The following is a 14,586-nucleotide window of genomic DNA, read 5'->3' as shown; positions in this document are numbered from 1 at the left end:
ACCCCTGTGTGTAGGTTCTTCAGACCCTTACAGGCGGGGTCTTCCTCAGGACGGATGTGTGGAGTGCGGGGGACACCTAACGGGACAAAGAGGGTGGTGTATCAGGACCATATTGAAAACTACTAAAAACAATGTTAGGTCAGTGACCAACGTGGTACTGACCCATATAGTTACCATGAGTGGATGGGGGCCTCTAACAATTCGCTGGTGGAGGAACAATGGACACAGAGGTTCCCTGGTTAAGGACGGCAGGAGTGAGAGAACATCTATAAAAAATGAGGTGCTTGTCAGCCAGCTGAATTATCTAGATGGTGAGGTAACTAGCAATGAGAATTATCTATAGGAGACAGTCACTTTCTCTTGTAATTGTAGCAGGATTGGTCCAGGTGAAGCATGGATTCAAAGGTTGAGTGGAACGAATCTGTATTAAAGTCTCTGAGATTCCAAATCAATGGAGGGAGTCTACAGATTTAATCTAGCAAAGGATATATGAGGAGGAACATCAGGATCCGATGGGTACATTGTGGTAACCCGCAAGGGTCAAACAAGCTCTGACCCTGGTGTCAATCTGGAATGGTGTGCATGCTTGCTTGATAAGCAGTGACATTGGCATCAATAGTGGTGCTGTACAGAGGAAATTGGCTCCATTTAGAGGTTACAGAGTGGAGCAAGTTTTGGATACATGCGGATGCTAGATTAAAAAGGGAACTGCGTTAGCGTGTGTGCGGTTCTCAGACACACGCATATTGGACAGATATGCCGCGTAGAAACACCTTAGAGGAAATAGAGGCCGCTCTTACTTGTGATCGTGAAGAAGGAATAAAAAAGCCTTCAAACCATGCGCATTTACAAAACCAGACTGAAAATTATGGTATACATGCGGGTGATTGGTGTTCATTATTGGATGATAGCATACATTGCAAAACAGCCGTGAGTAAGTGAACAACATTCGTTGACGTCGCTCAACAACTCTGATGTTCTAAATTCTGGGACTACCATAATATATACTGTCTTGCACCCAGGTCCCAGTAATTTTGGGTTTACCTCTTTTTTGTAACCTTTAATGAGTAGACTCTCGCCTGCGAGGTAATTTTCTGTGATATTTCACATTTCTCTTCCAAAAGGTAGAGGGTGAGAGTCTGTTGTACACAGAGGAGTACATCAACCAATTGCTTCAGGATCCAGCGAACCAATTCCTTGCCTCAGACACACCTAACATCGATTTTACTCTCAACGATAAAGTCAGCAAGCTTGAACTTCTTGAGAAGAGATTCATACGCACCCGCCTTCACGGATACTTGCTCACCAAATATTTACAGGCCAATATAATCCCTGTTGGTTTACAGATCAAAAACGAAAAGGCCATCTTCATTGACATACCCAAATTTAAAGAAGGCTTTAACTTCGTGGCTAATAACGCGTCCCGACACTGGATGGTACTGGGCGTCAAGACAGCGGTGGAGCAAGTCCAAATACTATCATGTGAGATTGCTGCACTCAAGCAGAAGATTGCAGGAGACACTACCTTAACCAATGCTAAAGAGGCCCTTGAAAATCTGGTGAAGACCTTAAAAGACTTTGAAACAACCACACAGAATAAGAAACTGGATAAACTATCGAAGGACTACTGCAAGCAAGATAACCAGGGACGTTTTACAGGAAGGGGCAGAGGAGGTTACAGAGGGAGAAGAAATTACACCACATTCTCGGATTCATCAGTAAGCACGGATAGCGATAGTGAGCAACCAAGTACAAACTACAGATATCGGTATAATTGGTACCCACCTCAGAGCTACCCTCTGTTTTTAGGCGAAGGCCAATAGAGACCCCTAAGAGGATGGGGGGAACTGGCCCAGGTGCCCGCCGAGAGGTCAGCAACCCAACAACACCGGATGGGAGAGGGGCCGCAGAGCGGTATCCAAACAAGTCCGCTTCCAATCCGAGAACCACCGGGAGATTTTCACCCGTCGGAAGGTCTACAGATGGTAGTCACAGACAACAATTCAGTGGTGAATATTTCCTCGTACACAATGAAGGAGGATGAACAAAGAATCTTATCTAAAGGTTTGTCCTTTGTACCAACTGCCCACTCGAATATTTTCAACATAAAACCTGAATTACACAGATTTTTTCAAAGAATTCACCTGATACTTTTTCAAGAACTCGGCTACAACAGTAGTGGGCTCACAAACAGGGCTAAGGGTTCCTTTGACATTCTTCCCTCCAACAAATGCAATGACTAACAGAATTCTGGCATATGAAACCATAGTACAGAAAGATGTATCCAAACTATTGACTGCATACAAGCACACCACTCAGAATACCACAAAGTCTAAAAAGGCGGCCCTTGTGAGTTTGAAAACAAATAAGGATATTGTGATAAAATCGGCGAACAAGGGTGGGGCGATTGTCGTGCAAGACACAACAGCATACAAAATAGAAATCATGAAACAGCTACAGGATGGTGTCAGTTACACACAACTGAGAATGGATCCCACCAAGGAGCTGGCTAATGAAATTCTGGATCTGACCTCAGAAGCCCAGGAGAAGGATTTTTTGAGCAAACATGAATTTGATTATCTGAATCAAAAACACCCAACAATATACACCTTGCCAAAGATTCATAAGGACATCTCCAACCCACCTGGCCACCTGATAGTGTCAGGCTGTGGTTCAATACTTGAACCCTTGTGCAAGTACATTGACGTCTTTCTCAAGCCTATCACCGAAAAGACTCAAGCATATCTAAGGGATACTATGCAGACGATAACACTGATTGACATACAGCCTTTCAATCAAGATGAACAACTACTAGCTATGTGTGATGTATCGTTATACACAAGTATAGCTCGAGATCCAGCATTGGAGGTGATGAAAAATGTCCTGAACCAATGACCAGCCCCTGTGGCTGTGCCGACAGAGTTCATAATCAGCCTACTGATGAAGAAACACTTCTTCTTCTTTCAAGGCCACCACTACGTACAGACTAAGGGCGTAGCAATGGGGGCAGCCTTCGCCCCAGATCTGCCAATCATCTATATGGATAACTTTGCGAAATCCTTCATCTTCAACAACAACCCGTTCCAACAAAGGGTTAATTTGTGGAAAAGGTATATAGATGACATCTTGCTGATATGGACTGGAGACAAGACGGAATTGGACCGTTTCCACGACTGTCTGAACCAATGTGACCATGACATCAAATTCACACTACAATCAGATGCAAATGAGATAGCATTCCTTGACTTTAAAATATGTTGTGAGAATAAGAAACTCTACACCACACTGTACCGCAAGCCGTCAGAACACAACTCACTCCTGAGGTACAATAGCCACCACCCACGGGCACTGCGAGACAATCTCCCAGTGTGCCAATTCCTGCGGATCAGGAGAAATTGTACCAAAAAGGAAGACTACTTGAAAGAATCTGACAACCTGAGGACCAGACTACTATCAAGGGGCTATCCAAAAAGAATGGTAAAACAGGTGCAGAAAAGGGCCTGGTTCAGCCCACGAGAAAACCTATTGACACCTAAGGACAAGAAAGATATATCGTTACAGAGGTTAATCTGTGTGACAACCTTCTCGACAAGGAGCAATACAATAAAGAAGGTTAGCAATTAACACTGGAACCTGGTTTCGGATGACATTGAACAGCCAATGCCTCCTATGCATGCCTTCAAGAAGGCGAAGAGCATCAAGGACCATGTGGTCCATTCCTTTTTGGCTACTGAACCCGAACCTACACTTCAATCCATGTGGAACCTCCCACCGATCAAGGGACAACATAAATGTGGCTAGTGCAAAGCCTGTCAAACTACAATTCAGACCAACAACTTCACCTACAAACAGCAGAAACTCACAGCAGCACTAGCACTAACTCAGGCCCGTGAACACAGCTGCCCATGTTCATGTCCCAGGAAAACTTGGTTAACACCCTAGTCCCACCCCCTGCTGTGGTACTCACAGTAACACCACCACTGGGTCTGGGCACCAAACAGCACAGCTTGCCACAAGCTACTAATAAACAAAACAGAGTGCACGTGCTGCTATCTATTTCTTTGCCTAAATTTCTTGGCTAAAACATCTGACTTCAAACCAATGTTTTATGTGCAAATAGTCACTTTTTATTTTAGTTTTCTTGCGTCAATTATTCAATTTTGACTTTTTTGGAAAATTAATTATAACAAATTTTTCGTTTTACGACCTTATGTACAACACAAACCTATTTACAACAATATGTAGCGACTTATTATCATTCAGACAACAGGCATACCACTTCCATACTATACAATACAAACAACAATTTATTCCAAAACAAACAAACAAATAAGAAAATATATCAATTATTTTCAGTTGGAACAACAAATTATTACAACAAAGCCATATACGTTTTCTACAAAAAAGAAGATGATTAGTTCTATTTTTGTATGACTTTAGAATTTTCTGGCTTTTTCAGTCTACGCGTTTCGAACTCGTATGGTTATAGAGTTCTCATCAGGACCGTAGTCTGTTGAAGAGAAAGCACAATTTTGGTGGTTTTAAAATCTATTCTTGCTGTTATACTACCCTCACCTCCACTACAAGCCTCCTACTCTTACCTCTCAGTTTATCAAGAGACCGTGGTGGGTTCAATTGTACCCGTCGAAAGGGGGACCTGTAAAATATGTGTTGAACACTTTGTCATTCATCCATGCTGGATTTGTATATAATTGCAACCACACAATGACCATTCATATGTGACTTACTGTGTCAATGCACCACTCGTTTGTGCTGTGGTATTATTTTTGCCGGTTTACAATCACTGAAAGACAGTAAATGAGTACGGGAACATAAGTGACTTTTCTGTGTTGGTACTCAGAAGCATTTTGTATGAGCGCTCAGTGTCTAGGCTTACCTCGGATAGGAGTCTTGATTCGTAGAACGTGGGGTTCTGTGCCTTCGTCTGGGTTTTCTAGGGGAGAGACACCATACAGGGGTTATCTAATATGCCCTGTGGTCTTACGAGGGTCCTCTTTCATTAAAACTATCATCAGATATTCTTACTTGGCGCAGACGAGGCGGGTGTCGAATTCTGTCTCGTTTGTTTCCAGCCGCGTCCGCGATGTGCATGCTTCCGGGTCCGCAAAGGATCATGGAGCCTGTAGTTCGCTGTACCTGTTGATATATAGTTGCGAGCGTAATCTGCTCGCTTTTATTAGTCCAGGGGTGGCATTTTGGTTCGGAGTTAATCCTCGTATAGTGGGTCATATCATTGGTGTATTTAGAGATGGTTTATTGTGATGTCAAAATGTAAAATTCATCTTCATTGTTGAGCGCTCATGACTATTGCATTGTGGTCATAGTCGTTTCAGATACACGGATCGATGGAGCCGATTGGCTGGTGTTTGTGTTTGTGAGCAGCAATTGAGGGCGTTGTAATCTGACCGCTTTAAGTGGTCCAAGGGTGGCGATTTTATTTGAAACTGGTCCTCGCATTGTGGGTCATTTATATGGTTTAAAAGCATAGGGTTCAAAGTTCCTGTCCATCATTGTGCACTTCTGACCAATGCATTGTGGTCATAGTTGTTTGAGATGGATGGATTGGTGGTCCCCTTTAAGTTGATCTCTGTACTTGCAAGCAATAATTTGAAAGAGCATTCGGTTATCACTCAGAGTTTAAATATTTCAGACAGTTCATTTAATCCCGAGATGGCGGTGTCGAATTTGACAATTAGCATTGCCTCCATTCTGGTCAATTTTGCATCCAGGTCTCCACCTCTGGCGTCATTTTCCACTTTCGCTATCACTGCCCAGATAAGGTCATTTTCTTTATGTTGCTTATCGCGCCAGTGGTTCACTAGAGGTGCTGTTGTGACATTATTTCTGATTCGTGATTTATGCTGTTGTATCCTTGAGCGTATTTCTTGGTTAGTTTTCCCTATGTAAACTAAATCACATGGGCATCGAATGCTGTATATCACATATCGTGATTTACAATTCGAAAAACGCTCGTGTTTCCAATTGATCCTGTTGTGTGTAAAGACAGATCCTTCTTTGGTGGTGTCACAGCAGGAGCAAGTCCCACATCTGTGGTGGCCCTGAATGGGTGGCAGTTTGAGCATGGTCCGTAAATTGGGGTTTTGTTCCTGTGGTAAAGCAGCTCTGACTAGCTGGTTTGCAAGGCTACAATTTTTTCTGAAAGCGAACAGTGGCTCATTTTTGAATGCTTGATCTAGATTGCGTAGCAAATGCCAGTTTTGTTTGACAACCTTTTTCAAGGCGTTGGAATTAGGGCAAAAAGTGGATACGAACACCATCCTATCACTTTCTTTTTTGGTTCTTCTTTCCAAGAGGGTGTCCCGTGGGGTCCACCATGCTCTTTTGCGTGATTTATTCAGTAGTTGTTTTGGGTAGCCCCGTTGTTGTAGATTCGATGTTAAAATTTTTGCATGTCTCAGATATTCTTCTTTACATTGGCAGTTTCGTCTTATTCTTAAATATTGCCCATATGGGAGATTCTCTTTAAGGCTCCGTGGGTGGTTACTTCGGAAGTGCAATGCTTTATTTCGGTCTGTTGGTTTTTTGTATAGTGTAGTTATTAGTCCACCTTCTGAGGGATACACTTCTACGTCCAGAAATGGCATTTTGTTTTTTGAATGTTCCATACTGAAGGTTATCGATGGTACTCTATTGTTGATCCAGTCATGGAACTTGATCAGTTCATCCTCTGGACCTGACCAGACGAAGAAGATATCGTCGATGAATCGATACCAATGTGATATCCATTGTGTATAGGGATTGTTGTTATACACAAACATTTCTTCATACTTTGACATGAACAGTATGGCTAGTTCAGGGGCAAATGGACATCCCATGGCCACGCCTCCTACCTGGAAGAAGAATTCCCCATTGAAAAAGAAATAATTTTTCTTTAAAGCAAATGCGGCAAGCTTGAGAATAAATTCTGTTGGTATTTTGTGCGGTCTCTGTCTTTCATTGAGAAAAAGTTCTAGGACATTAATGCCTTCGTCTTGTGGAATCTGAGTGTATAGGGACGTAATGTCCATGGTTACCATCCAATCGAAGTTTTTGTTGAATGTGATTGTTGTTAATTTATTTATGAAGTCCGTCGTGTCTTGTATATAGGACTTGACTTCCAGTACTAGCGGTTTCAGAAAAAAATCAACAAACTTGGAGACGGGTTCAAGTAGGGATTCACACCCTGATACTATTGGTCTTCCCGGGGGTGTTTTCTCGTTTTTGTGTACTTTGGGAAGCACATAGAAGAGAGGTATTCTTGGGTGTTGTGTTTTCAAGTACTCAGTTTCTTTTTTGCCCAGGAAGCCTTGTTCTGTCCCTTCATCAATTATTTTGTATAATTCATTTTTTAGATCAGATGTTGGATCTTTGTTAATTCTTCGGTAGCAGGTTTCGTCATTCAGTTGTCTTTTGACCTCCTTGATGTAAAGTTCTTTGTCCCAGATGATAATTGAACCGCCCTTGTCGGCCTGCTTTATAATGACTGAGGAGTCGGATTTTAAATTTGTTAAAGCTTGTGCCTCTCCTTTGGATAAATTATGTTTGATCCATTTCTTCGTCTTTTCCATTTCTGTCACTGCAGATAATATGGATCGTTCAAAAGTAATGACCCCTTTCGGGATTTTGTTTATTGGCGGACAAAAAGATGATTTCTTACGTAGTCCTGTGGTTTCCAATGTTGGTTCGTAGATATTTTCAGCAAAGAACGTTTTTAACCTGACTTTACGGCAAAATTCAATAACTTCTGTTTTGAGTTTGACAAAATCTGTATTTCTAGTGGGGACAAATGAAAGTCCTTTTTCCAAATCCTTTTCTTCCTCGGATGTTAAAATCTTTTTTGATAAATTGAATATGGGTGAAGGGGCTAGTTCTTGTAATTGTTTCGTCTTGTCGACATCTCCCATGGTTGTGGCGCAAACCTTGTTTTTCCGCGAGGTTTTGTTTGGCCTCTCCCTAAAAAACCTCCCTGTTGTTGTTGTTGAAATCCTTGGGCTTGTTGAAAGACTCCTCTTCTGTTGTTATTTCTCTGGGGAGTTGGATTTTCCCCGTCACTTCCACTACCTGATGATGACGTATCTGAAAAAGTGATGAATTTATTGAAGGACCGGCCTTGATAATCTTGCAAGTGTTTCCTGGATTCTGGTCTTGTATAAAAGTCCGGTTGGAGGAAGGGGTATACTTTTTCATGGTTGAAGGCCGGCCAGGTAGGAGGCGTGGCCATGGGATGTCCATTTGCCCCTGAACTAGCCATACTGTTCATGTCAAAGTATGAAGAAATGTTTGTGTATAACAACAATCCCTATACACAATGGATATCACATTGGTATCGATTCATCGACGATATCTTCTTCGTCTGGTCAGGTCCAGAGGATGAACTGATCAAGTTCCATGACTGGATCAACAATAGAGTACCATCGATAACCTTCAGTATGGAACATTCAAAAAACAAAATGCCATTTCTGGACGTAGAAGTGTATCCCTCAGAAGGTGGACTAATAACTACACTATACAAAAAACCAACAGACCGAAATAAAGCATTGCACTTCCGAAGTAACCACCCACGGAGCCTTAAAGAGAATCTCCCATATGGGCAATATTTAAGAATAAGACGAAACTGCCAATGTAAAGAAGAATATCTGAGACATGCAAAAATTTTAACATCGAATCTACAACAACGGGGCTACCCAAAAAAACTACTGAATAAATCACGCAAAAGAGCGTGGTGGACCCCACGGGACACCCTCTTGGAAAGAAGAACCAAAAAAGAAAGTGATAGGATGGTGTTCGTATCCACTTTTTGCCCTAATTCCAACGCCTTGAAAAAGGTTGTCAAACAAAACTGGCATTTGCTACGCAATCTAGATCAAGCATTCAAAAATGAGCCACTGTTCGCTTTCAGAAAAAATTGTAGCCTTGCAAACCAGCTAGTCAGAGATGCTTTACCACAGGAACAAAACCCCAATTTACGGACCATGCTCAAACTGCCACCCATTCAGGGCCACCACAGATGTGGGACTTGCTCCTGCTGTGACACCACCAAAGAAGGATCTGTCTTTACACACAACAGGATCAATTGAAAACACGAGCGTTTTTCGAATTGTAAATCACGATATGTGATATACAGCATTCGATGCCCATGTGATTTAGTTTACATAGGGAAAACTAACCAAGAAATACGCTCAAGGATACAACAGCATAAATCCCGAATCAGAAATAATGTCACAACAGCACCTCTAGTGAACCACTGGCGCGATAAGCAACATAAAGAAAATGACCTTATCTGGACAGTGATAGCGAAAGTGGAAAATGACGCCAGAGGTGGAGACCTGGATGCAAAATTGACCAGAATGGAGGCAATGCTAATTGTCAAATTCGACACCGCCATCTCGGGATTAAATGAACTGTCTGAAATATTTAAACTCTGAGTGATAACCGAATGCTCTTTCAAATTATTGCTTGCAAGTACAGAGATCAACTTAAAGGGGACCACCAATCCATCCATCTCAAACAACTATGACCACAATGCATTGGTCAGAAGTGCACAATGATGGACAGGAACTTTGAACCCTATGCTTTTAAACCATATAAATGACCCACAATGCGAGGACCAGTTTCAAATAAAATCGCCACCCTTGGACCACTTAAAGCGGTCAGATTACAACGCCCTCAATTGCTGCTCACAAACACAAACACCAGCCAATCGGCTCCATCGATCCGTGTATCTGAAACGACTATGACCACAATGCAATAGTCATGAGCGCTCAACAATGAAGATGAATTTTACATTTTGACATCACAATAAACCATCTCTAAATACACCAATGATATGACCCACTATACGAGGATTAACTCCGAACCAAAATGCCACCCCTGGACTAATAAAAGCGAGCAGATTACGCTCGCAACTATATATCAACAGGTACAGCGAACTACAGGCTCCATGATCCTTTGCGGACCCGGAAGCATGCACATCGCGGACGCGGCTGGAAACAAACGAGACAGAATTCGACACCCGCCTCGTCTGCGCCAAGTAAGAATATCTGATGATAGTTTTAATGAAAGAGGACCCTCGTAAGACCACAGGGCATATTAGATAACCCCTGTATGGTGTCTCTCCCCTAGAAAACCCAGACGAAGGCACAGAACCCCACGTTCTACGAATCAAGACTCCTATCCGAGGTAAGCCTAGACACTGAGCGCTCATACAAAATGCTTCTGAGTACCAACACAGAAAAGTCACTTACGTTCCCGTACTCATTTACTGTCTTTCAGTGATTGTAAACCGGCAAAAATAATACCACAGCACAAACGAGTGGTGCATTGACACAGTAAGTCACATATGAATGGTCATTGTGTGGTTGCAATTATATACAAATCCAGCATGGATGAATGACAAAGTGTTCAACACATATTTTACAGGTCCCCCTTTCGACGGGTACAATTGAACCCACCACGGTCTCTTGATAAACTGAGAGGTAAGAGTAGGAGGCTTGTAGTGGAGGTGAGGGTAGTATAACAGCAAGAATAGATTTTAAAACCACCAAAATTGTTCTTTCTCTTCAACAGACTACGGTCCTGATGAGAACCCTATAACCATACGAATTCGAAACGCGTAGACTGAAAAAGCCAGAAAATTCTAAAGTCATACAAAAATAGAACTAATCATCTTCTTTTTTGTAGAAAACGTATATGGCTTTGTTGTAATAATTTGTTGTTCCAACTGAAAATAATTGATATATTTTCTTATTTGTTTGTTTGTTTTGGAATAAATTGTTGTTTGTATTGTATAGTATGGAAGTGGTATGCCTGTTGTCTGAATGATAATAAGTCGCTACATATTGTTGTAAATAGGTTTGTGTTGTACATAAGGTCGTAAAATGAAAAATTTGGTATAATTAATTTTCCAAAAAAGTCAAAATTGAATAATTGACGCAAGAAAACTAAAATAAAAAGTGACTATTTGCACATAAAACATTGGTTTGAAGTCAGATGTTTTAGCCAAGAAATTTAGGCAAAGAAATAGATAGCAGCACGTGCACTCTGTTTTGTTTATTAGTGGTACTCACAGGACATGCTCTACTGTGGGGCAGGGAACTTCATGGCATTGCTGAGGAAATCTGTGATGCCACAGCTACAGCAGACAATCTGAGTTTTTCTGCACCGAGGATCACCTCTGGGAGCAGCAGGAGGCATCTCAGTGCCCAACTGGTATGAAGGATCCTGTGGCAGCAGGTTAACTCAGACCATCAGAGTCACTGACTCAACCAAATGCATTGTGTAGTTTTGATCACTGGTGTGATCAGTTCCACGCCCCTACGCCAAACGCTCCTTCGGGGTGACATGCCACATCATGATGTTCCACTCTGGTTGGTTTATAATGTCAGCATTCAGCTCTTCTGGCGGGCAGCATTATGACTTTCTTTGAAGAAAGTTATGCTCAGCTGTTTCTCAAACCTCAAATCAATTTGCATTATTCTCGCATATGATACATGAGACATGAGATCCCTTTTCCTTGCGAATGGTTGTTTGGCATTGTGACTGATATGTGCATCAGTTGTAGCCCAAAACTGCGATTGTGTCGCAAAGTAGCCACTGTACAAACAAGCTCTTGCAATGCAGTTGGTCTCGCATTTGTGAAAGTTAGAGCTCTTGGCATTGAAAATAACAATATCTTTTAATTTTATTTTTTAGTATGCAATGGAGTGATATTTTCATAGTGCTATTTCCTTTCGTATGACCTTGTAGCGCTAGAGAACCAGGAAATAGGCAATGAGGGAGGAGAGAGAAGAGTAATATGCTGGCTGAAATAAGAAAGTACCCGCATTCTGCAAATAGCAACCACTCATAGCGAATGCAAGATTAAGGAAAGCATGTGAAATGTAAGCAGGGACAACGTGGTTACTGTAACACTTTTACACTTATTATTAAAGAATCAATGAGTGTTTTTGCCTAAAAGGTTAGGGGCATGACAACAGGGCCTGAAGGGGGGTCGTTTCAATAGTCATTGCTTATATCCTGACAAAACATAAGCAGTATTGTTTAAAAAACCACATCCCTGAACACAGAGACACAGTAAACATCTTTATCTACTAAAAAAAGGAAAACAGCTGATAAGAATCTCATCAAATGTTTTCCACTCTATGCATCAACCAGGTATTGCAGTACCTCCAGGAATGGTGCACTTCCCCACCCAGGGAAAACAATGTTGTTCAAAAAAAGATCAGAAAATGAAAGTAGCACTTCACTGGCAAACTCTGTAAAGTGGTGCTAATGTGTGTGGTTATGAATAAAACCAATTTGGCCACTTTGCGACCATTCTGTCTTGCTTTATATAGTTTTTATTTAAATTTTCGCATTTTGAAACTTTTTTTCTCTCCATCCCTGGGCTGCACTTTGGAATAGAAAAATATTAGAAAAAGACGACATTTGCAGCCAAAGTGTTTTTCTTTTTTGGATCCTTTTCACAGGGGATCAAATAAAGGGAAGTAGAGGAAAGAGATGGTAAGAGCGTTTTTTTGAAGTTGTGGTTTTCAGCAAGTGGGATGGAGTGAGACAGAGACAGAAAGAGAGGGAATAAGAGGAAAAGGAAGAGAGAGAGGGGGGATAGCTGCCAGCAGCAGAGAAGGCAATGTGAACACTGTATGGAGGTGGCGGTGTGAGACGCGTGTGGTGAGGGATGGTGGGGTTCATCATATTCAGAAGTGGTCCCTCCACCGTGGTGAGGCAGATAAATTCATGCGATCAACCAACCAAGTAGCAAACCTAATTCCGTCAGCTAAGCACGGAATCACGTTACCATCCAAAACATAAAGCACGGCATCCGTGAAGCAGGCGCCTGCTGATACACGAGCCGATGAGGAAACTGAACGCCATGAGCTAAGCACAGAATCACATTCCCATCCAGAATATGAAGCACAGCATCCATGAAGCGGGTGTCGTGCTGATACATGAGACCAGGTAAAGCAAAAAAGGAAGGAACATACATAAAAAAAGAGTAAGGCCAGACATAACAGGGGCAGTCAGCTGGGAGGGTCCGCAACACCAAAAGGCAGGACTAATTAAGCATTTCCACCACAAAAGCAAGCATTTAGGATGGGCACTAACAAGAGCCAATAGAAAAGATGGGAGGTGCTTTAAGCACATATTCTGGATACAGCATGCTTTGCAGAGCAAAGCATGCACATGCGCTGCTTAGGCTCGACCTAAAAATTGTGAGTTCTTTGCAAATCTAACACTGCACATCAGGTCCTTAGGTGATTTAGCAAGCTCTGTTTACTCTATTTTGTTTTTCTTGCCCAATTTCTGACCTTTCCACCCCAGTTCTAACCCTACAGCTCGCCCTGATAGCCATGACCTAGTTGTACATTTGTTCCCCAAATCTGTCCTTTCTAACCCAGTTCTGAGATCCCTTTGTCAACAATGCCTTTCCTAATCCAAGGTCTGTCCTTTTTTTACTTAGATATAATCAATGCTTGGAATAAATTAGAATCGCACCATCTGTTTTTCTGGTTGTAATTATTTTCCTGTTTTCTTTCATTTCCAGGAAGCAGAAAAGCTATGAGCCTAAAGTGGCATTTAACGTATCGAAGGAAAAGACTGAGTTCTTATGATTGTTCTTGACAAACAGAAGACAACAAGAAACCTAGAGAATTTGAAAGAAAGAGAATCAATTGGAGCTTCTCTAAGGGTCCAGGCTGATCCAAAATTCCTCCTTCCTATCAGCAGCAACTCATCCCTAAAACAATACTTCCGATAGAACCTTCCAGCATTCATATCTGGTCCAAACATTTCATACATTCCGAGCAGGACTTCTTTAAATTAACACCAAGTGCCTCCTTCAGACTCTTCTACATGCCATCTTGAGGAGGGAGGTGAGGAATCAGCACTTCTTCTATTTGGTCCATCTTTCGCAGCCAAAATTCTTGTGAAACATACTTAAGTGGTTGGCTGGTTTATTGAAATCCTCAGGTTGAATTTTCATCTACAATTGATAATGTGCTCCTCATGTCTCATCAAGACTTGGATGAAACCTTCAGGCTGAAAACGGTCATGTTGAAATCTGAATGGCAGCGATTTATTGACATATACATGTTTCAACTGTTAGGGGCAGGTCATTGTCTGTCCATGCAAGAATGCCCAGCTGTTGCCACGGTCCATATTTTCAAATCCATTCCTCCTGCTGCCATACAGTGTGAAAACCTAAAGACTAAAATAATCAAGTAACCTCTGATGCAATGCAACTGCACATTTTTCCAGGGATTATGATGACTAATAAATTGTGGTGTTTCTTGCAGATGCACTACATACACAGGAAGATTGTTGTTTGTTACTTAATAAGGTCACTGCAACACTATTAGCATCACTGTGCATCAATGGTAAAGAGGAGGGGGCATCAGAATAAAATGCAACGTCGCCCTTCTAGCAACAGCATACGTCACCAAGTAAGGGCCCAAGTTAGAAGGGTGTATTCTTTGAAGTGGATCATTACTAATTGTACTTTTCACATTCATCATAGAGAGTGTGTTTGGAGGTTGTAAATTGAACAGGCAAAATAGTCTTATTCTA

The 14,586-nt window shown here is 41.8% G+C and overlaps 1 protein-coding gene across 2 annotated transcripts in view; it reads left to right on the top strand.

The window, feature by feature from the left end:
* Positions 1–14,335, top strand: part of SUSD2 (sushi domain containing 2) — a 900,046-nt gene extending 885,711 nt beyond the window's left edge. For both annotated transcript variants that reach the window (XM_078667086.1, XM_078667085.1), the window contains exon 27: positions 13,565–14,335. In XM_078667086.1, coding sequence (XP_078523212.1) covers positions 13,565–13,631 — 67 coding nt within the window. In that variant the 3' untranslated portion in view covers positions 13,632–14,335. The remainder of the gene's footprint in view (positions 1–13,564) is intronic.
* Positions 14,336–14,586: the final 251 nt, after the last annotated feature.

The sequence above is a fragment of the Lissotriton helveticus genome, chromosome 11, assembly GCF_964261635.1.
Source record: "Lissotriton helveticus chromosome 11, aLisHel1.1, whole genome shotgun sequence".
NCBI classification, from domain to species: Eukaryota; Metazoa; Chordata; class Amphibia; order Caudata; family Salamandridae; genus Lissotriton; species Lissotriton helveticus.
The sequence above is the reverse complement of the archived record's forward strand: the minus strand, read 5'-3'. Positions and strand labels throughout refer to the sequence as shown.